Consider the following 22,236-nt stretch of genomic DNA (forward strand, 5'->3'; position numbering starts at 1 on the left):
TGCACAATCATCAAGTTTCACAGGAATGTAACAAGAGTCTGCAACAAGGCTGCAACAGTTTATATAATATGGGGAGGGGGGGGAAGCCACCAACAGGTCACGAGCATGAAAACACTTAGGTGTGAGCAAATCAGGAGATTGTTCCTTTGACCCACGAAGCTATGAAACTCATTGTGTAGTTCATTATCAAGCAGTTTGCCACCTTGCCAATTTACAGCAGGTCTGCACATTGAGATTCAAAATGAAATGGGGACATTAATCACACTAAATTTCAAAATCCAGCTCTTGAGAGCAAAGGTTCCTTTCAATGTAATTAAGATTTAACAAAATAAAAATAATACACACACCACAGGAAATGAGTCTGTCCATCTTCCTGAGAAGATGGCCTGAAGCACCATTCAAAAGCAGGCATCACTTAGAATAGCACCAGTGAAACTCCCAGATATGAAATGATTGGCTCTTTTTCAGACCAAAACCAGTCTAAGGAAAAAGAAAAGCCACGACAGCTGCTGCACATCTGTGGGCTTGGTCAAGCTAAAATCAGTTTTGAAGTAGCTGCTGCTGATTCAGACCAACATTTGCTAATTGTATATGTATTAAATATATTAAAAAAAAAACAAAAAAAAAAAAAACAAAAAACTTAAAGTTAGGTAGCCTGTGAGCTGCATTCTCTGACCATATCAAAGGAGTCAGACCTGAATGGAAACGTGAACACGCTGATCTTAGCCTTCGTCACCTTTAACCACAATACTGTTGGCAGGATTGTCAACAGGGACAAATCCCAATATTTTACAGCTGAACATTGTCAATTCATCACCATGGCTACTAAAAGTCTGATCTTAGTGTTTAAAACAAAAAAACAAAACAAAAAACCACACAACACACAAACAGACCCAACAACACACGCGCACACACACAAGCTACATGAGGTCAGTTTGCCCAAAATTGTGCATCATTCAGCAAGTGGCTCCTATCGGACTAAGGAGAGGTAGCACGTCTCTCTGGTTTTGTCCTGGTCAGGGATTGGGTGGCTTCTCTGTGCTGCTGGGTGGTGTCAGAATTGGTCCCGCGGCAACAGGCGATAGCTGACCGGCGTTACTCTCAGAGATCATACACTCCTGAGCCATTCTCTGCAGGAAGAAACAGTTCCATGTTAGTAATTAAAATCACTTTATCATATACTTTAAGCTCCTAGGACCTGGCGTCCACATATGTGGACATCACATTTTGGGTTATTTAGACCAAAATACTCAATTTTTGCTCTTCAAGGGCCCGATATCCACTTACGAGGACATTATACTGCTACTGTTCTATCAAAATTTTAAACGAATATCCTCAGATGTGGCTCTTATTTTTCTTATAAACAAAAATCAGGTTTTTAAAAAAATAAAAAAATAAAAATAAAAAAAATCTGGTAATTCTTTGTTTTTACATTGATCGGGCCCCAATGTGACCAAATATCAAAGAGAAATTTAAAATGCATGCCGTGGAAGAGTTTGGGTCTTAGGAGGTTAACCAAAAAAAGGACAAAAATCTGTCCAGTAGGGCTGCACAATTTTGCATAAAATGAGAATCATGATTTTTTTTTTTTGCTTAGAATTGAGATCACGATTCTCTCACGATTTTCTTTTCCAATATAAATATTTATTGCACATCAACTTCGTAACAGTTGAGACCGAACATAAAAACAATAAATGTCTCACATTTTGTCGTTGCCGCAAAATGTTGTACTGCTTGCAATTCCGTCTCCACCGTTGCTCGATACTGCGTGTATAGAGCAGGTAGTGCGACAATAGAAAAATAGTTGCGGGACGGCACTGTGTAGCGTTTGTCTAGGGCGATCGTTTTCCTAAATCCCTCGTTTTGCACAGTGTTGATGGGAGCCATATCTTTAGCCAGGCGATAAGTGATAGCCTCCGTAATTTCTTTGTGCCTGCAGGAGTTCGACAGGTATGGGGAAGCGCTGTATAAGGCTCCCGTTATTGATGGTTGGGTGGTTGACTGGGACGGATTTTCTCCTGTCACTTTCTCCTCATCTCTCCGTTGTTTTTTTCCCCCTGCCAATTTTAGCAGCCAGCTGGCTTCTGTATCACGTGGTATACTCATTTGTTGAGTAGGAAGAGTGAGCGCTTGTTTTCATGCAGATTATGTCCCGGATCAAAATGTGGTACAATAGTCTTTTTTTTTTTTTTTTTTTTTTTAAACATAGTTGTCATTTGGAAATGAGATCGCACATAAGTATGAATTGAGATTGTGATTTTCTAACGATTAATTAATTAATTAAGCCCTACTGTCCGATTAATTAAGCCCTACTGTCCGATTAATTAAGCCCTACTGTCCAGTCAGTCATAAAATCAAATTTCAAAGCTTTCATGTCATTGATGGATGAACACATGTAGCCGGATTAAGCAGTTTCCCTAATGATCAAATTTGCCAGTTTATACCAAGTAGACCCTGAATGATCAGGCAAGTTTTTAAAAACCCGAGTACCATTTTTACAAGGTAAAAGCCTGATATTGGTGCCTTACTTTTCCAGCGACAATAACAATAAGTGTTACACTGTGGTAAAACAATTTAAGTGGCCTCAGTTATATTCTTTCTTTCCCTTTTTGGGCTCGAGTCCTCCACCGGTTCTGTACAAATATGTGAAATTTAAGCCAAAGAATTAACAACTCTTTCAATTATATAGACTTATATATAGGCATGCATTGCTCTAAGCTCTTGCAAGGAGGCGTCTATATAGATATTTAACTACACTTTCTAACCCTTTTAAAAACATTCAAAATTGTGTATTACTTTACAGTGATACTAATCTTGCATTTCAGATTCTTAGTTTTCTGTCTACTTTTTCTTACCAGTAGGTTCAGATAGGCCACGTGTGTCTGGATATTGTGTCTGTCATCTGCTCTGACTTTTGGGAAGTTCTTGAGCTGAGGTTTGGGTTCAGATCGCAGTGTTTCCATGAAGGGAGTCATCCACTGATAACACTGAGACACACTATCCCATGTGAGACCTGAGACAAAAACAAGTTAATGATTGTGAGTGAAGTTATAAAACAAAGAATCCCACCAACAAATAGAGCCAAAAAATAAAAAAATAAAAAAAATAAAAAAATAGAAATTAAATCTGATGATGTGAATGGGGAAACTCACCTGAGACTTTATGAACAACGTCAAAGGTGGAAAAGTGGCAGAAGGCAGCTGCGGCAAGAACGCTGTAGTTATAGTCGAGCGCGGTGATGTCCATCATACACAAGTCCAACAGCTGCAACATGCAGGTCAAAGATCAGTATAATACTGAATCAGAAAGTGTTTGCATCATTTTTATTTTTTTTTTAAATTCAAACAGATGAATAAACAAGGATAAACAGAAAAAGATTTAAATAAATGTAGCAGCCGTTGAAAGTACCTGTGTGATCTGGATGTAGGTTTCCTGGGAGAACTGCGGCTCCAGGAAGTTCACTCCATTTTTCTGGGCTTCAACCTGAGTGTATAGCTTCAACCAGGAGATGGGGGTCTCAGGACAAAGGTTCCAGTCTAACGCCTATGGGACAGCAACACGGAGGTCAACACAGAAACTTTGATTGCTACCACTCAATATTACAAGATTAGATTAGAAAGTGAAGTAGATGAGTTTGCGTACCTTTAATATGTGAAGCTCTGTGCGCTGGATGTCCCACTGGTCGCAGGCACCGTCTGTGACATAGGCAAACTCGTAGGTTTTAGGAGGGTAGATTTCCTGATGAGAAAGAAGGGGCAAAGTTGGTTATTGAGATTAAACGTCATCAGCACAAACAGAGGTTTGACTATCAGAAATATCTGACTCTATAAGAATTAAGACACTCACCTCTATCTTGGAGGCTATGAAGAGCGCCGTGATGCCGATGAGTTGCAGGTAGTCTTTGTTGATATTCTCCTGAGTGAGCATGAAGCGGTCAAAGTAGTCCTGGGCAAGGTACGCTGTCTGTCTGTGAAGGCTGTACACCTCACTCACCTGCCGAGGCAATCGGACATAAAGGCTGAGTCTTTGTCCAAAACCAGAACAGTCGAATTTCTGCACATTAAAGATTTTCACGCTCACCTCAAGCAGCCAGTCCAGGAGAATTGCCCTCATCTTGGGCTGCAGTTTAGGATGCCGCTCCAGGTAGCTCTTGTCATGAACGTACTTCAGCTCCTTGTTAAGCATTTTGATCCACACATCGTCCGAACTAGCCCAACTGGAAGAGAAACGGCAAGTTTTAACCATTTATGCTGGTCAATAAGTACATGCAACAGTGATGCTAACAACTGACTACAGACTGGACAAAATCCGAGAGGTGAATTAACGAGTTCTGCAGACAAAGCAAGTAACAGGATACATCTGAAACTTGATTTTTACTTGCAAAGTGACTTTGACTGTAATTGAGGGCCTTGAACCCTAAATACCAGGTGGGGTGGAGCAACATCTCCAACAACAATAGCGCTGTGGAGTATTAAGTGTTGCGCTACGACCTCCCTATTGAGGTGTAAAAGCTACACTTACCTGAGATGAGGAATGGGCGAAGCCTTGATGAAGAGGTTCTTGAATGTGTATTGTTTGAAGTTGGACGGGTTTGCTGGTTTTAGCTCTTTGTGGGGAGTTTCTATGAGAATGCATGGAGACGCTCCATCCTCTGACCAACACTTCTGGAAAGAAAGAATAAAACTTGAATTTAAAAGAGGAGACGGAAACTCCCAGACCTGACTGTTGGTCAAGCAGATGTATTAACATACTAAAAGGGATTAATCTGGCACATCCCATTGCTCTGAACAAATCAAAGTTACTCAACATTGTGACTTCACCTAGTCACAATGTTAAATTTGCAAAATGTATGATTTTCTGTGGAATCGGTGGCTGCATTTCTGTCATTTTTGACACTGCCTACATACCAAGTGTCATCTCATCTACAGCAGGACTCTACGTTACACCACCACTGTGAAGTTCAGTTTCATATCATGCTAAACAGCGACACCTGCTGTTGAATAAAAGGTAGTGCATGGCTACGACTAGAAATTTACTACTGAAACCTTTTCACCTACTCCTATAATATGATCTTATCCAGATACAAATCTGGTAGAAATAAGTCACTTAGGACCATGTATCAAGTCATGAGAGAAAATAGTTAAATAAAATATTTTAATTAAATAAAAAGGAACCAATGCAAACAAAGCCCATTTTCGACTACAGGCACCCATTCTATCTATAAATACAGAGACCATTTACTATAAAGCTTTACTATGTAGTAAATGGTGGAAATTAAATTAATTTCCTTATAAAAAAAAAAAAAAAAAAAAAAAAAAAAAAAAAAAGTTGGGCTCACACACACACACGGCTGAGCTCTTATCAGTAACAAACACAGTCATTAAGCATCAATATCATTTGGGCAGTACTAACTTGTATTTCATAGCTTTGTTTCTTGGCAGCGGGTTGTAGTTTCTTCTTAGAACACTAAACAAGAAAAGACAGAAACATGTGTCTTTGAGCTAAAAACAGGACAAAGCTGAGACAAACACTGATAAACTGAAACACAGGATTGCAGCTAGTAACAGAAACAAACCTCAGTCTTTCTTTTCCTCAGCGTGACGGTGCTATTTGGATCTCTGGCTTGAAGAGTGATGCGATCACTGAAATTAAAATTAAATAAGAATGGTCAAATAAGAATCTGCCTCTTGCTCACTGAAATATTAATCGAATTAATCTGCAATTAGAGCCAACTTTTAAAAAAATAAATATTGGTGATCAACTTAAACACCAGTATTGATGGAAATAATGACTGGGCCACAGTGACAAAAGCAATCAGCAAGGCAACTGTATTAGGAGTTTCGCCCATTTAAAGAAAGGGGTGATTACAGCTTGATGGATTTAAAGCTTTTACATTTGAGCGACTGGCCATCTTATCTTACTACATGTGATTGTGAACTGGTGACAAGTACAAAAATGTATGACATCACTGTAGGCTCTAAAACCTAATCACATTTACAACAGACTATGCCTTTCAGCAATCAAAACACTAAAAGCAACAGTGAACAGACAATGTGATCCAATCTAACTGTACAAACATCTATTAGTTTTCACCTCCAGTCACTCATCTCTGCTTAATTTGAACAATGGTGTCATTAAAGTCTCCTGATGTATAAACATCTGGAGTTTGATCTCTGAGGAGCTCCTATAGCTTTGCTGTAGGGTAGTGGCTCCACTTCACCTCCGGGCCCCCAGTTTCAGAACAATCACCAAGAGGTGCTCACCTGCGCCTGGACATGGTGCTGACTGTATTGTATGGCTCCGCTGTAAAGAAGAAAAGGAGAGATTACATTAAATTCAATATTAACACTGTGAACAGAGATATTAAAAAAAATGAAAAAATATAAATAAATAAAAAACACTTGGGAAAAATAATTCAAATTCTCGTGGAAGTTTCCAAGAGTTAAGTGGGCCCTTTCTGAAGAAAATGCCTCCCCAATGCAACTAGGCATCTGGTTTAATGCTATAGGATCATATACAACCAAAAAAACCGTTTAAAAGTGAATGATCCACAGCTGGATCCTAATACGCTCAACAACCTCAGATATAATAAGACATCCCTTTGTAGGATTACTTCTAACCTGCTTACAAGTGATGGTTAGCTTATAATAACATATGCAGTGTTAGCTTGTGGCCACCATTTTAGGAGCCACGGAGATTCGATAAAAACCGAGAACGGGGAATTAACAATGCCGACAGACTGCATATAAGGACTACCAAGTGTCTCATTTCAGAGTAAAAAGGTAAAACTGATTAAAAACGTGATAAATACAGAGCCAAAGCAGCCAGGCAGGACCTGTAAGCTAGTGTGGTATCTGCAGCCAGAAAAGAGGGGGGCTGGTTTTTCCCTCGATTTTGAACAAAAAAAGCGGAGAAATCCCGCAATTCATATCAAATTTACCACTTTCAGTGTCACAATATACATCTCCAAACATCTTTGGTGTATTTAGAATGAGTGAAATCGACAAAATACTAACTTTAATTCGGGGTTGAAACTCAAAGACGCGCCAATTTCCGCAGCGTAGAAGCGGGAGGATTTGAGCCCTACCTCCCCGAAACTGCTCCAAGCCTGCCGGGTTAAAATAGCCAAAAAGACCGCTTAACATAAACGATATATAATTTAAAGCCACCTGGGCACCTAAAACAAACCCTTATGAAGCACATTTGTCAACAAGAGGATTTTTAAGCGCTACAAAGTAAGAGAAACTGAGACCGACCTCAGGCCAAAGATACAGAGGGGAGCTACTGTAATTAGCAAACTTAGCTCGGTAACTCCTAACTAGGTCAACAATAACCAGCTAACCCCGATGTGTACTTAAACTGGGCATCTACAGCTTTTGCATGCAAACGCATTGATAAATGCTTGGTTTAAGGAAACGTGCACAAATGACAAAGACAACGTGAGGACGTAATTTTGTACAAAGTTTTAAAGCTACACGCCTTAGTATTTTAACAGAATCTCCACCAAAAGGCCAAATTCTCTCTAAATACACATCTGGCACGACATGCAAGAGCCAACTAAAGTAGAACAGACTACATCAGAGGTGGAAACAATGCCCGGGCAGTTAAAAAACAAGTAAACAAGAACACAAGAAAGCAGTCCCCGCTTTAGTCCACATTTGAATCCTTTTTGCGCCAATAACGACGACTTAAATACGAAACCTAAAATGAAAACCGCAGGAAAGGTTAAGCAGCTTCGAGGCATAAAATATTAAACTATAAATATTCATATAGCTGAAGTCTCCGAGTCGGTGCTCTTACCTCCTTAGTGAAGAATGAATGAGTACATCAGCTGTGGCGCCGGCGCCAATCCTTATATCCGCATCTGCCTGCCTCCTGCCAGTGCGCATGCGCGTTCCCGGTTTCACAGAAACGCGCTAAACGTTTAAATACGAATTGAGATTTGTACAAACCGGCTAAACTGGACGGTTCTAATCGGGTTGTTATAACTTCGACCGCGATAAAACAGCTTATTGACAGGCTCAGGACGGAGGTAAACCGGCTGTGCTTCCAGTTTGTCTGGAGCCTCCGTTCATTTCTAAGGGACACCGAGCTGAAGTATGAATTATGCAGTAAACACCACTTTCTGTACATTCCGGTTAAACTTTAACGATTCCGTAGACACCCTTGAGTATACTAGCAATAGATATTGGTGGTAATTATTTCAATCCGTGGAGTTATTTTCGCTTTTTTACGCGGCATCGAAACTCCTTCCGCATCCGAGTCCCGCCTGTGGGAGGGAGCTCCATGACGTAGAGCCAATGAGAAGGCGAGCAGCTGCAGCCGCGTGCACCTTCTGCAGAATGTAAACAGAGGACCACGTGCATCTGCTGTCAAAAAGAAGTGCTGAAAAGCTGCTGCTACTTCCAACTTTTAACTACAACAATTATAATTACTTCACGAAACAATAGCAGAGCAGCAGTTATAAGAAAGTAAATAAAATAACTTGAGATTACCAACCAGTAACGAGAAAATAAAACTGACAAAAAAGGCACCAAGCCACTACAGAGATTCCTAACAACAATAAAGTGGAGTAAAAAAACCAAAACAAAAAACCCAGACAAATACTCAAAAACAAAGAGCCAAATAATTAAGAATGCCATCAGTAAAAAAATGCTAATATAAACCTCATAAATAGATTTTTTTTAAAAAGCAACTACAAATAAGTCAGAGACAAAGAGATAATATGGGAATATAGATATGTAAAACACCAAAGTGGATCAAAAAGATCACTGAGAGGCATAAAACAGCTGCCAATACACAGTCAACTACTACAGAGACTCCTAAAAATCACAACATTACAAAGGGCTCAAAAGAGTCTTACAAGAACAACAGAGAGACATTAAATAACCATAAGTAGACACAAAATGGCTGTAAATACACAAAACTGTTGCAAAACAACAAGCACTTTGAGAGCACAACCCTCCGGAAAGGCAGCTTCCTCTCCAGGCAGTATTTACTTTTAAGGGAATAGTATTTTTTGTACATATTCTTTGTTTTCTTTGTTGTTGTAATTTGTACGTTAAGAAGTTATTTCATTGTTATTTTCAGCATTTTAGGAGCACCTTATCTAGCACTTTATTTAGCATCGTACTTTAAGCATAGATTTGCAGAGGAAGAACATTTGCATACAAAGTTTAATTATTCATTGAATATTTATTGTGTATTTTAAAATCAGTTGGTAGCCTTTGTTCCAGGTCCTGGACAGCTGCTCCTCGTCAAGAAATGTGGTGGTTGTCTGTGAAAAGGAAAGGTTGTGATTGAGAGCAAATAAGGTTTACCAGTAAGGATAACTAATGCAAGTGTGTGTGAAAATCTAGAAATAAAGGTGGTGCAAAGAAGCAACTGTAAGACACAATTACTCACCTTTCTTTCTTGTGTCCTGTTCAGGGTGTTTGGGCAAATGTTTCCTTGGGGGTCCAGACACCATTTAAAGGTTCCGGGAGAGGCCATGGGTTAAGAGAGTGTGGCGTTTTTATAATAATGGGTTTGGTGTAAGGATAAAGTGTAAAATATGTATTCATATGAAAATGAAAAATGTATTTAGATATTTATTTATTTGAGTTGATTTATTGTATAATGTGGTGGAAGGTTGGGTTTGAGAACTCACCTGTTAATAGAATAATGGTTTAGCCTGCAACAGCTGAAAGTACTTAAGGCTGCTAGTTGCCATTAGATGGGTGGACTGTTTGGTGAGGAGAGCTGTCTGATAAAGAAATACCCCTTGTTCCACTATACTTGTCTTGGTCTGCCTCATTGTAAATCCAGCCACAAAAGGCTGCCCTGTAACAAGCAGTAAACCTCAGAGCAGGAGCAGCGGATCAGCTGATCACAGTCTGTACACTAAGAAAATCTACTAAAGCTCACAATCAAAACTATTGTGAGCTTTGAGTCTTTTCTCCACACTGAGCCACTACAACCAATTTAAGGGTTCCTCCACCTGATGAATCCACTTTAACCTTTGACTGTACTCATTTCCCTTTTTAGGTGCGGCATTAAAGTTACTCTCTACGATGTAGACAACAGAAAATAGAGCTACTTTAAAAAATGCACTCTTTTTTTCTTTGCTCGTGTTCTACATAATTGATTCAAGCTAAATAGATTCAATAGAATTAAAATTTAGACTGAAATACTTAAAGCTCTTGGTAATATGGTCATGTAGCAGATACTTGTAACATTATTTCAAAGGTGGATACAAGCATCAGTTTGTGCATTTTGTCCGTCTGATGCCACTAGTTTGAAAAAGACCACTTGTCAGCAGCTTCTTGTTCTGAGGCAATAGTGCTAACCACTGCACTCCCTAGAATATGAAGTTATCTTCTGCACTATTATGTGTTATTTCTGGCTTTTGGTTGTTGTGTTAATAAGCAAAACTGAGGCTAAAGACAAAGACAAGAAAATTGTGTATGAAAACATTTATTAGAGGCTAATAAGAGATCACATGTATTAACTATTACAGTGTGAAAACAGATGACCCCACTTTTAATTAGCTTTTTTTTGTTTCTGATGTCTGAGTGATCTGTCATACATCCAAAAGACAAAGGAAACCAGTTATGTTGATAAATAAAAAGGTAACCCTAAAAGTCCTACACCTTTTTTCTTTTTGGCAAAGTGCAGTATTATTCCAGTAAACTACACAGAAAAGCAAAAAATGACAAAACAATACAAAACAAACAAAAACCCAAAAAGTCTAACACTTAGTGGAAAAATGCCATAAAATATTCTTCACACTTACAAATAAAACAATAGGAGAAAAAAAGAGGTTTTGCTACATCATTCTGTCTGGTTTGTTGAGTCATTATAAAAGCTGTACAAGGACTGGGCGGATGGTGGTGGCGAGAGCATATGAGCTTCCTCGAATGATGCATAGTTGGTTTCTGATGTTTGTCTGTGTGTTTTAATTTATTATTACGTCCACTTAAAAAGTTAAACAAAAAGAAAAACAAGTTCAAGTTCTTCATTGATGCATTGTCATCATAACATTTCAACCTGGAAGGCACGTGATCCACAAATTTCAAGGCATTGAACAAAAAGCATTACAAATCCCTGTTAGATTAATGATGGAGAGATGAGCTGAGAACAGATACTTAAGAAAAAAAACAAAAGAACAAAAAACAAATTAATCGTTTAAGGCTCCTGACAGCAGGAGGAACCTCCGATCCCTTCTGTCTTTAAGTTTCTCTTTTTCAAAAAATAAAATGACACAAAATAACATCGTTCGTGATTGCAAAACTCACTGCAGAGAGAGAGACATTCGAGAAAGGACAAGAAAAAAAAAAAGCTTGAAAACACAAGAGATCCACTCTACTACAATTTACGATTATTTACAGCAAATAACAAAAATGCCTTACAGGGCTTTGTTAACAACGCTACCTTCCCAGAAACTCGACTAGAGACATTCAGTCAGGTTTACAAGGCGATTAGAAGACCACACTGCAACAGTTTCCATTAAAAATGACTGAATCTTTTCTCCTCCATAATATGTGTTCGTTCCACGCTGCATCTCCGTATCTTCAGAACAGGATCGGTTTCCAAAACATCATCGTTAGGCAAATTTACAGAGTTTAGTAAGTTTCTGTTGATGTGTGTAAGGAAATGAATTTTTTTTTTAAGTTGATAAATAAGCAAAATGTGAAGTTATATGTAGAGTCCTTCACCTGTTCTTAAATTATTTACGAACATTAAAATGGTTGCCGATTTCTGCCAGACAAAAAAAAAAAAAAAAAAAAAAAAAAGGGTTTAAAACAGAAAAAAATTAAACATTTTGGAACAAATTTTCAGTTATAAAAAGTCACAGACTGAGTCAAATTTTCTGTTTAACATCAGACAAACATACATGCTCCAGAACTTTACTTTAAACCTGTTTACCCTATATATAGATTTAAATAGTCTTTTTTTGGCAGAAATTGTCTTCCATAGATTTTAGTCACTCTATAAGGTTGGTTATTTCTCAACTTTTGCAGTGTGGCGACTCGGCCTGGGCTCCGCTTATCCCTACAGCAGACACATTAAACCATTAAACAGTCTACCATTTTAGAGCACCGTAACCGAGAGCTGTTATCAAACACTCAAACAATTTTTAAAAAAAAGAACACCAGTATAATAAAACTACGGAGAGATTAAAGATCGCTGCTACTTTTTTTTTGGTTTAAATATTTAACAAAATGTAACTACGTTAACATGGAAAAGAGAACAGTTAAAATAGCATAAGGTACATTTCTAAAACCATGTTAGGTACAGTTGAGCAAAATATATAAACATAGCTGAAAAAAACCAACAGTTTCTCTCCATCCTGATGGATTTCCAACAGCCAACTGACAGTGTCAGAGTTCATTTCACAGTCCCGGGACCAAAAGACGTTTCTGTGACACTAAACAAGAAGTTGATTATTTCTCACAAAGGTTTTCACAGAGGGAAAGCACGCAGGGACATAGCTGGAAAAGTCCGAGTACACACAAAGAATCATCAGCCGTCAAGTAAATCTGCATTTTCCTAAAGAGTAAAGGTGATTGGTTGTGACCCTGAGAAGTGGACTGCAGATTCATTTAAGAACAAAAACAAAACAGAAAAAAAGAAAGAAAATAATAATTATCCATTTTTCTTTTTTCCCCCACCATCATGACACTAACAAAACTCTACAACCATGCAACAGATTGCACACTATCATAACCAAACACACCTAAGCAAGAAACCATGGACGCATATATACCAACTTCATACTGATATGTAATTTGTTTTTTCTTTTCAAAAAATATTTTTGGAAGTTTTTTTTGTTTTACATATTTTTTAACATTTCTATTTATCTCAAAGCTACTGTTAAAACAAGGCGTTTAGTGATATTTAACCCAGTATTTTTTCCATTTTTTTCTTTTCTTTTTTTCTCCTTTAAAGAAATATCATGAAAAGTACTGAATTATAAAGTCAGAGGCAGGTTCAGCTGGAGCTGCAGGATGAGCAACATGGAAGTTTTTCACCTCTGGTGGTGCTGCAGAGCTCAAAAAGCAGGAACTTAAGGAAAAATACCCTTTAAAGGCTTTAATACAGCTGTGTTTTGCTTCACTGGCTTCATTTGTGGTGTTTTCGAAGCTTTTTAATAATCAGTCAAACACACACAGCATAAGGTTGGGTGAAGGGAACGAGTTTCTTCTGCAACCAAAGTGAATCACAGAGAGAACCGTAGCACAGAAACTAGAAATCTACGTCTGAAAGTACGAGAGCAGAAAATGGACTAACAGGCAAAGCAGCTACAGTACATAGTTAGGTTTGACTCAGACGTGATTCTAATTTTGCTGAAACTCTCTGTTTTCAGTTAACACACCCTCCAGTTTCACAGGAGAACCTTTGAATGCACGTGTTTAAGTCTGGCTGAAGCGTTTAGTATTAAAACATAACAGCAGGAACCATGTTTTTTATAAAAAGAAGAGAATTTGTATTGCACTTATAAAGAGGCTCAAAATGTTGCACTTTTCTTCTGTAATAAAGATGTTATAAAGCTTTAAACTTTCACCATCAAAAAGGCGTAATTATAATAAAGTCAGCTGTAATAAAGCAGAGCTTCTGTTCCTACAGTTGTTATGGACATACCCTGTTCTCCTCTAAAATGCAGGAAGTCACTCAAGACACAAACAGAGCATTTAGTACAGATCACTGATTATAAGCACGTGAGATTACATAAAGGGATTTTTTCCTTTAAACCCACCTAAACTTCATCCTCTAGTGTGAACAGCCCTTCACTGGCAACATATTGGGAACACTGCATTCCAATACTCCTGCATTGATTAAATGAAAACGTTGTCCGGCTGCACTGTCTATGTTCAAGTCATTTAGGATCTGAAATGTCTCCTACTGCCCTCAGTCAGTCCAAAAAGTTGCCTAGATGACCAGCAGTCTCACTGTGAGACCCTGAAGTGACACCACCAGACCATCCTGCCACACAGTGAACCTGCCGCTTAGTAAAGTGACCTACAGCATTGATTCTACACATTAAGGTGACGGTAAAGAAGAAGAAGAAGAAGAAAGAAAAGAAAGAGAAGTCATCATGACCTCTGTTTCTCTCTGTGATTGGACGTACAATGCTCTGAAGAAATAGAAGAAGAAATGGTCTTGTGAAAAGGGAGGGGAGGGGGGGTTAACTTTATGACCTTTACATATCCCTTCTTCTCAGTATCAATACATAGGAGGATGGAGGATGGATGAAGAGGAGTAGGACGCGGGGAGTGAAGTGAGGGAGGGAGAAAAAGTCTTCACTGGCCACATTACTGATATAAAAAGTCAACAGCCACCTTCCCGATTTCACCACCCATTAAGCTTTCAGGAGAAATTAGGTGTGAGGTGTGTAAGTGGTGGCTGATGCCGTAGTTAACTTGCTGCTGGTGTTTGTTTGTTGAGAAGATGAAAGAAAACGGAGATGAATGCTTGTGGGTGGCCAGTGTTACATTCCTGTACTGCTTAAAGTATTGAGGTTGATGATGATGATGATGATGAATAGTGATGAGGATGTCTCAGAAGTTGAGATGCCTCTGGCTGGGCTGGTGCAGGTGCATGGTGTTGGCTTTTGGGGGGCGGAGCAGGTTGAGGCGTCGCAGGGCCTTGCGGGACATGGGCTGGGTACGTTGGGTGGGGTTTCCCGGCCTTTGTTGCACAAGGCCGGCCTGAGCGGAGAGCGCCGCGGCGTAGCAGGAGGAGTGAAGACTGGAGCGCCGCTGTGAAACTGCCGCCTCTGGCCTGCAGGAGGCAGAAGTTTTCAGAAGAAGGCAGATTAGTTTTTAGCACAATGCAATAAGTAATTTAACAGCTGCTTCAGAACATGCATTGGTTTACTATTATATCCAATTATCAGGAGCATTTTTGAAGTATCTGCTACCTTGTGTGCTCTTTCAGTTAGTAGATTATTTTTTATTAAAATGTCTCAAAAAGCCTGTGACTGGATAAGTTAACACTAAAAACGGCTATTGCGAAGTTGGTGCCTTTGAAGTGTTGTCCATTTGGTACTTTTGGACATATTTATAAATATGTCCAAGCTTGAAATCTATTTTCCAATGATGATGAAATTTCTGTCCATGGACAGAGCCCAGATTTTACCTGTGGCGAGAGCCATCTGGTGTTCTTCTGGCCTTTTCCTTTCCACTTGAAGCTGTCAGGCTCGCGGTCATCTCATCGGACGAAAAGTTCAATTCTGGTTCATGTGAGCTTTGTGGCAGGGGGTCAAGGTTCAGTCGTGGGATGCTGTGGTGAGTGTAGACGGACATGCTGGGGTGTTCGATTAGCAGGTTCTCCAGAGGGCTGGGCTCCAGGACGATGGGAAAGGTGCTACGCCCAGTGAAGCAGGGTGGGGGGGTAAGAAACCAGCTCTCCTGCAGAGAGCGGGTGTCCACACGCAGAAACCCACTCTCATCATCTTCCTCGTCCTCATCTAGACCACCGTCCGGGTCGGTGTCAGCCGTTGAGTTGAGGGAGGTGCAGGAGGCGTAACGGACAGGTGGGATGCCCATGGGTGAGGGGATCATCACCAGCTCATCATCTTCTTCATCCTCCTCTGCCTCCACCTCCTCGTCTTCATCTTGGATGATGGTGGATCCCGAGTGGCCATCGTTACACTGGCTGGAGCCAGCTTCAGCTAAGGGGTGAGATGAAGGTGTCATTAATGGAATGAAAATAGTACTAGAGACGCATCAGATTTTATGTCTTATGAAAAAAGTAACACCTGTATCTGAAAAGTACCAAGTACTAGTCATTCCCCACATGCTCTTACAGGCAACTTTTACGGCAGAAAGAGTCATGTGAACAACCTGTTACAAAAACAGGCTTTTAAGGCTTAAACCTATTCATTATTAAGGCATGGCCGCTTTGACTGCAGCAGGTGTCTTCTACTGTGAGTCATCGAACTGCACCTCATGACAGTGTTTGTGCCTTTTTGAGCATCTTTAAAGCCATCGTCTGTCAAACAATAAGGCCTGTTTTGTATTGACCTTCCAGGAGGCGGTGGTGGTGAATGTCGTTAACTTGTAGAAGCTTGTTTCCACAACTAAAAACAGAAAAACTATTTTTTTAAAAACCCAATAAAAACATAAATCCATTTTTAAAAATAACTTTGGGTCATTATCTCAAAATTTGGACTTTGACTAACTTGAAATGTTATTTTCTCATTTTTGAGTTATTTTCACAGAAGTTTGAGGTAATAAATCAAAATTTTAAAATACCAAACTCGAAGTTTTGAAATAATAACCCAAAACTTTGGTTTATGTTTTTTTTTTGAGTGGTGGAAAAAGTTCGTCCCTTAAACTTAAAATACATTGGTTATACACAAACCAGTGAAAAGAGATTCAAAAATAGGCGTCCCTCTCTTTACAGCATATCTTTGTAAACATGTTCTGCGCCCTACTTTTCTAAAATGTTTCTCTATGAGGTCTCGAACCATTTGGTTTACAGACATCATAAATCCAAACTCCTTTATGCAACAGGTCATTTACTGTTCCAGCTGTTGTTTTGATTTTAAAGTAAAACGCCTATGTAATGTCATCAGTGTACCAGCAGGCGGCACTGTGGCTTGGCCACGCAGCAGAAGGGAACCTGCCAGATGTAAACAATAATTTTCTGGAAGCTGATCAGCCAAACAGCTGCAAGCAGGCTGACAGCCTGACAGCTCAACATTGCATGCCCAATGAACCGCACGCACGCATGTTTCTGTTTGAATTTGCAAAAATGTCTGTCTGCTGTTAACCCCAGGGAGAGCAACTTAAGCTCCCTCTACAAGAAGCAGCATACACAACCACTGCTCGTTCCTTTGCACATAAATCATCGTGTGCAGCGAGCACGCATACATCCTGCCCTGCTAGCTATCTTATGCAAAACTGGAGGCTTGCCAAAAGCTGCGGGTCGGGCTCTTGTTTTGATCCAGCCACAGCTTCTAATGATTCACAGAGAAACAGGAAGTTGTGAGGTGGAAGGCCAACATGATCTCAAGCTTGCAGACTGGATGTTAAAAATAACTTTGTGTCAACACAGCAGACATCTCTGCTTGTTTTCAGTTTTCTTTAAGGATGGGGACTTACTTTTGTAAAGAACATGATTATTAGAATGTTTTAGTGGTCATCAAACACACAGGAGGAAGATAAAGGTTTTTCGACCTCCACCCTTCTCCTCTGACCTCAGTGCTCTCACCCGTTTACTGTGAGAGCAGTGTTTGAAGCTCAATTTCTACACATGACATTAACACCGCCCTGTGGCTCTGACTCCCTGGAGTTCACAGAGGAGTCCTTGTTTACCCACAACAGGCCAGAGAGGTTGCAGGGTGCTGACTCAGTTCGCAGCAGCTGATCTTCTCACTTTATCCTCTCAGCAGCAGTGGGACAGCTCCCACTGTCCGAGCCCCATCAGCTGCTGATCTCTTCCTGCGGAGGCTGCAGGCGTTTGCAAACACAGCAGCTCACGGTATGCAGTGTCAACTAGACAACAGGTCTCCAGCTCTAGAATGGGGTGCATGTAGTGTTTTGTACACTTGGGCTCACTGTACATTGGGTTAATGAGGTCAGTCCAGATTATGAAAGGACCAGCTGATCCCCCACATAACCCTGTCTCCTCCATGAACCACAAAGGCTCAGAGCATGCAGAGCATCAGCAGAGCAAACAGACAGCATCACCTTTAACCAGACTGGCCTCATTCAACCACATTTGCAACGTTCAAGCCATACTTTCTTATAACATTATTACTTCTTACTCATTTCTGACACTGTGTGTGGCACATTCATGAGCCTGTATTCACACTTGATAATATGCATGAGTGATGACAGGCCATAAAAACCTCTTTTTTTTTAAATATTGCTCTTGACATGCTTACTTATGTGATAAAACCCAAACACAATTCTTTCACCACACAGATCTAAGAGCACAAATGTTTGTAATAGAATAAATAATAGGTCCCCCTTAAATCAGCTCTAGCCAGAGCTGGTGAGAAACCTGACAGAAAATGTCAACAAAACATTGAGTCACAAATACACTGAGCTTCTATCAGCCTTGTACAAAACATAGCATGGTGTATCTTTGTGATGGAGACACGGATATGATGTAGCCAGGTGTTTTTATAGTGGAGGGATGTTTGAGGAAACTTTCTGCCCATACATGTTTACCTCCTGGAAGCACTGGGACCTATTTTTACCTCATCTGGTTCTCCAGACACTTTTGTTTGACCTGTTTGCAGGTTGACTTGCCCATAAACTGCCTGACATCCAACCTCTTCACCCCCTCCAGCTTGAAGTGAGTCAGACAGCCTCTCGTTCTCACCAGCCCTCGTGCCAGAAATATTCACACGGTTATGGAATTTTGGGAGGGGGGGTCAATTCAAGTTAAGACCCACTGTGGGTTAACACCAAACCAAAGCTGTGCCAAGAATCATCCAGAGCCATTTGGGAGTCACTGCAGTGTGTCATGTTTCTGCATACAGTGTGTGGGTGGGTGACTTGTTGAACTCTTCTGTGTCGTGTCGTGTCTGTTTTGACTGGAATCTTTTTATGGTCTCAGACTGCACTGGAAACTTGGCATGGTTTTTACCTGCCATTACAAAACTCTAAAGTTATACACTGTCTTTCTAGCTGGTTGCTCCATGTTGGATTAGCTCAGTAGCCTTTCCTGAACTCACAGTCTTCATCAGGGGGTGGATTTTGCTCTAATCTTCCTCAAACTGATTGACTTTTTTTTTACTTTTGGCATATATGCATGGCATTTAACACTTGCTATGCATATATCTGAAGTGTGTGTGTGTGTGTGTGTGTTTCTAATTTGTTTACCTATTTAACCCAAAGTTTTCACATATGCCATATAATGAAAGGCTGGATAAAACATTTCTGCTTGAGCCCTTTGTTCCTCAGTGTCCTCCTGTTAGAGTCAGCTTTCATTTCATAGTTTAGTTTACAGTGTTTTGAGAACAAAAATGCATTGTCTGACAGCTGAACAAGTGAAGCAAGTCTCAAAGTCGTTCTAAAATCACTGCTGCGTGTCAAAATGTTTATTTACCTTCTACTTTATGGTACTAATGCAAGGTGTTGGCTGATTACAGATTCTGAACCATTAACTGGTTCTTGTGAGAATCAGACTTACTCAGGTAGTTGACCAGGATCCAGTCTTCATCCTCCTCCTCTGTCTCCTCCACTTTGCCGTCCCCAGGTCTGCTGCCTCGACTCACCTCCTCCACATCGTCCCCAAAGAGAGCACTGGCGAACCTCTGGAACATCCTGAGATGTCCTGCAGGGGCGTGAGGATGAGGGAGGGGTCGGGGGAGGCGCGTGGCTCTGGGCGACGGCAGGGAGGTGTTGCGGTCGTTTTGGTCATCAGCTGCGGGGTTCACAGCAGGGGGAAGGCTCCGTAAAGGTGCTAAAGTGCATCAATAAGTTGTGGTCATAGATCATCTGAGGGCCAGCAGGCGCAGGCTGGACATCGCTCAACGTCAGGATCGCTTCAGTGAGTGCAAAAGTCTTCAAAAAAAAAAGCCCTGAGAGGCAGAGAAACATGAGGATTCGGTTATAAACATTTACAGGTGCTGGTTTTACACACAAGGCCTCACATCCCCATCCCTCATTAAAGATGTTAGGACAGAGCCTGAAAACACACCAGGGCTTCCCAGAGAAATGGTTTAAACACAAACACACACACACAAGAACGACTTTAATGACAAGCCTGTTAGTATTCGCCTCTAGCTGCACAAATTTCCGGGATGGATTAATTTCCTGTCAGACTTGATGGTCATGAGCAGCAGCTGCAGTTTCTTCAGTTATTGATCTGAAGGAAACGAGCGGAGAAAAAAGATGTCCTGTCTGTGTTTAATTCACGTGCAAATAAAGGATCTGCTGTGCTCAGAGGATGTACAGACACAGCTGGCTGGCAGCCTGTTTGTTGGCCTAACTACAGCCTTTCACATGAGGAAAGTAGAAAGAAATGAAAAGTCACAAGTGTCACTGTCACCCTACAGCTGCTGTGTAAATGGAACCCACTGGCACGATATTAGCAGATTGAAGCCAAGTGTACTCCCCCCCCCCCACCCACCCCTTATTTTGGCCTTCACTCTACAAATTCAGGTTTCTGTAATATGTCCAAATGAACTCTTTTACTGTCCAACATGATAGCCCTATAGAGTTTACTTATGGCTAAACAAACAAACGATGGTGCAAGATGCAAATGTATCATCTATAAGACTTCCATTACATGTAAATTAGATGTAAACTGAAGAAAATGTGGCAAATATGATAAGCAATTTCATCATACTTCATGTATAGGTGTGTCAGGCAACACATGAACACTGCATTAACAGGTGCAGTAGCTCAACTGTTGTAATAACAGCCTTATCTTACATCATTCACAACCTAATCATTTGTTATGAGTAACGAGCTCTCTCAGTGGATAAGTGACATTTTAATTTCATATATCTGTTGGCACTTTTTTCTGCTTACGCAAAATGACTCACGATAAGTTATGGTTTATCCACGAACACTTAAACATCTAGTTACAATAACTGTAATCACCGGTAGGAGGCGGAAACAAAACACGGCACTGGATAAAAACACTTAAATTCTCATCAGGAGCAAACAAGCCCAGATATCCGATTTTTTTCTCCCTACCCTTGAAGGCGCATTGCCTCTGGCTGTGTTGCGTTTAATTACCTCTCGTATTTTCCGGTACATAGCGAATAAAAAGCGCTCTTCTTTTCAAGAACAATCTAACCCCGCCTCTGTAAACATCGAACAGCTGTGAGGGACAGAAAACGCTTCTGACTGACTCACTGTCTCACACCGACAACAGCAGGCTGATAATCTGCAGCACCTGTTTCTCATTCCCCCTGCTCACCCTCCTGCCCCTCCTAGGGCAGGTCATTTCAGGATAGGCCTAAATCATTTACACGACTTTATTCCTGTTATTATAATAATAACCATACACAAAGAAAAGCTCTCCCGGGCTTGGTTAATGCCTGATTAATGCTGTTAAACGGGTCACTGAACGTCAGCGCAATTGATGCATCTATTACATCAGATCGCGCTTTGTTTGGGTGTTGAGTGCGAAACGGGCTGTAAAAGAAAGATGGGCTGTTGCATGGTGTTTAAATCGGATGTCTATACAGTATGCAGTCTGCGGGATTAAGAATAAACCCATAAAGTGGGATTCAGTGGAGGATAAAATACAGATTACCCACGTTTTAGCTGGCAAACAAGAGTTAATACACAGCTAAACTCAAAGGGCGCACGCTTTTATCCTCACCTTAGATGATTTCTGTAGAAAATAGTTAAGATTGTTTGGGGAACCCATCTTATTTCGCGCACCCCCCCCCCCCCCCCCCCCCCCCAAAAAAAAGAAAAAAAGATTCTTATTGACTTTACGGGACAAAAGCAGCAAATAGTCATTACCGAAAGGAATACTTGACACCTCTGCTTGATAAAAGACCAATTACCAAGTTAAGTTTGTTCTCAATGGAGTGATCGAAGCGCTAATGTGATTTGGCGTCCAGACTGTGGGGGGATAAAGGCTGAAGTGATTCGGTAATAATGTGGAGCTACAGCTCCCTAAGAGTGTTGGCCGGTTTCGATGGTTATACAAGGAAAGAAGGAGGAGGAGGCTGTAATTCTACCCGCACAGTGCTGGACCGCATATTCACTTTAACTTTTATCTCCGTATGATATGATATCAAATATTTTCCCAAAATAAACTTACTCCAGTCCAAGTCGAGCAAAGGCAGAAAGCTGTGCAGAGCCACAGCAACCAAAGCCACCGGCAGAGAAAGCCGAATAAAACGCACAGTTAAGGCTTAATAATGGAGCATAGCTTCTTAATTGCTGTATATCTACCAAAACACCAAGTGCCTCTCCTGTTATGTGCATGCAATTTATATATAATACCGAAATCAGAGGCTTTGGGGCCGGGTATATTCACCGAGATGAAAACAAAGAGCTCACCTGCGGCAGAAGGAGGAGGAGGTGTAAACGAGTCCAAACCGTGATTAAAATCCTTAAAAATGAGGTAGATGCGTTACTTTTCGAAAAATAGAAAAACTTGAGGTTTCTTCGCGGAAGAAATAAAATATAAAAACGTTACTTTAAGGACTGCACATCAGGAGTCACAGTGCGGCGTTTCTTTTCAGTCCCGTTTCCTCCTCGAGCCCCCGACTGCGCCTTCTTTTGTTGTTGTTGTGGAGCTCAACAGCTGATCGGCCGTGACGTC

The 22,236-nt window shown here is 40.5% G+C and overlaps 2 protein-coding genes across 3 annotated transcripts; both read right to left on the reverse strand.

Annotated features, from left to right (window-relative positions):
- Nucleotides 1–610: 610 nt before the first annotated feature.
- Nucleotides 611–7,851, reverse strand: ccne2 (cyclin E2). Of its 2 annotated transcripts, none has more exons than XM_080895734.1 (12): nucleotides 7,801–7,851; nucleotides 6,264–6,303; nucleotides 5,576–5,642; nucleotides 5,413–5,466; nucleotides 4,522–4,664; nucleotides 4,081–4,216; nucleotides 3,847–3,993; nucleotides 3,643–3,738; nucleotides 3,409–3,543; nucleotides 3,153–3,264; nucleotides 2,856–3,013; nucleotides 611–1,130 (listed from the first exon to the last, which is right to left on the reverse strand). In XM_080895734.1, the coding sequence occupies exons 2-12, from the start codon at nucleotides 6,275–6,277 to the stop codon at nucleotides 1,017–1,019; spliced, it is 1,176 nt and encodes a 391-aa protein (XP_080751860.1). In that variant the 5' UTR covers nucleotides 6,278–6,303; nucleotides 7,801–7,851; the 3' UTR covers nucleotides 611–1,016. The 2 variants fall into 2 exon arrangements, with proteins under 2 accessions (XP_080751860.1, XP_080751859.1); XM_080895733.1 differs by lacking the exon at nucleotides 7,801–7,851 and adding an exon at nucleotides 7,017–7,779.
- A 3,083-nt stretch (nucleotides 7,852–10,934) lies between these two features.
- On the reverse strand, nucleotides 10,935–22,215 carry tp53inp1 (tumor protein p53 inducible nuclear protein 1). Its single transcript, XM_080896701.1, has 4 exons — nucleotides 21,972–22,215; nucleotides 19,132–19,522; nucleotides 15,121–15,655; nucleotides 10,935–14,763 (listed from the first exon to the last, which is right to left on the reverse strand). The coding sequence occupies exons 2-4, from the start codon at nucleotides 19,262–19,264 to the stop codon at nucleotides 14,541–14,543; spliced, it is 891 nt and encodes a 296-aa protein (XP_080752827.1). The 5' UTR covers nucleotides 19,265–19,522; nucleotides 21,972–22,215; the 3' UTR covers nucleotides 10,935–14,540.
- Nucleotides 22,216–22,236: the final 21 nt, after the last annotated feature.

This window comes from Rhamphochromis sp. 'chilingali' (genome assembly GCF_963969265.1).
Source record: "Rhamphochromis sp. 'chilingali' genome assembly, chromosome: 11".
In the NCBI taxonomy this organism is placed as follows: Eukaryota; Metazoa; Chordata; class Actinopteri; order Cichliformes; family Cichlidae; genus Rhamphochromis; species Rhamphochromis sp. 'chilingali'.

What these genes read in the sequence shown, in the direction of transcription:
- tp53inp1 (XM_080896701.1), bottom strand. Translation starts at nt 19,264, where the DNA reads ATGTTCCAGAGGTTCGCCAGTGCTCTCTTTGGGGACGATGTGGAGGAG. An exon ending in GATCCTGGTCAACTACCTGA is followed by an intron (nt 15,656 to 19,131) that starts GTAAGTCTGATT and finishes CTCACCCCTTAG; the next exon opens with CTGAAGCTGGCTCCAGCCAG. An exon ending in CCAGATGGCTCTCGCCACAG is followed by an intron (nt 14,764 to 15,120) that starts GTAAAATCTGGG and finishes TGCCTCCTGCAG; the next exon opens with GCCAGAGGCGGCAGTTTCAC.
- ccne2 (XM_080895734.1), bottom strand. An exon ending in TCCTGGACTGGCTGCTTGAG is followed by an intron (nt 3,994 to 4,080) that starts GTGAGCGTGAAA and finishes TTGCCTCGGCAG; the next exon opens with GTGAGTGAGGTGTACAGCCT. An exon ending in CCTACATCCAGATCACACAG is followed by an intron (nt 3,265 to 3,408) that starts GTACTTTCAACG and finishes TGCATGTTGCAG; the next exon opens with CTGTTGGACTTGTGTATGAT.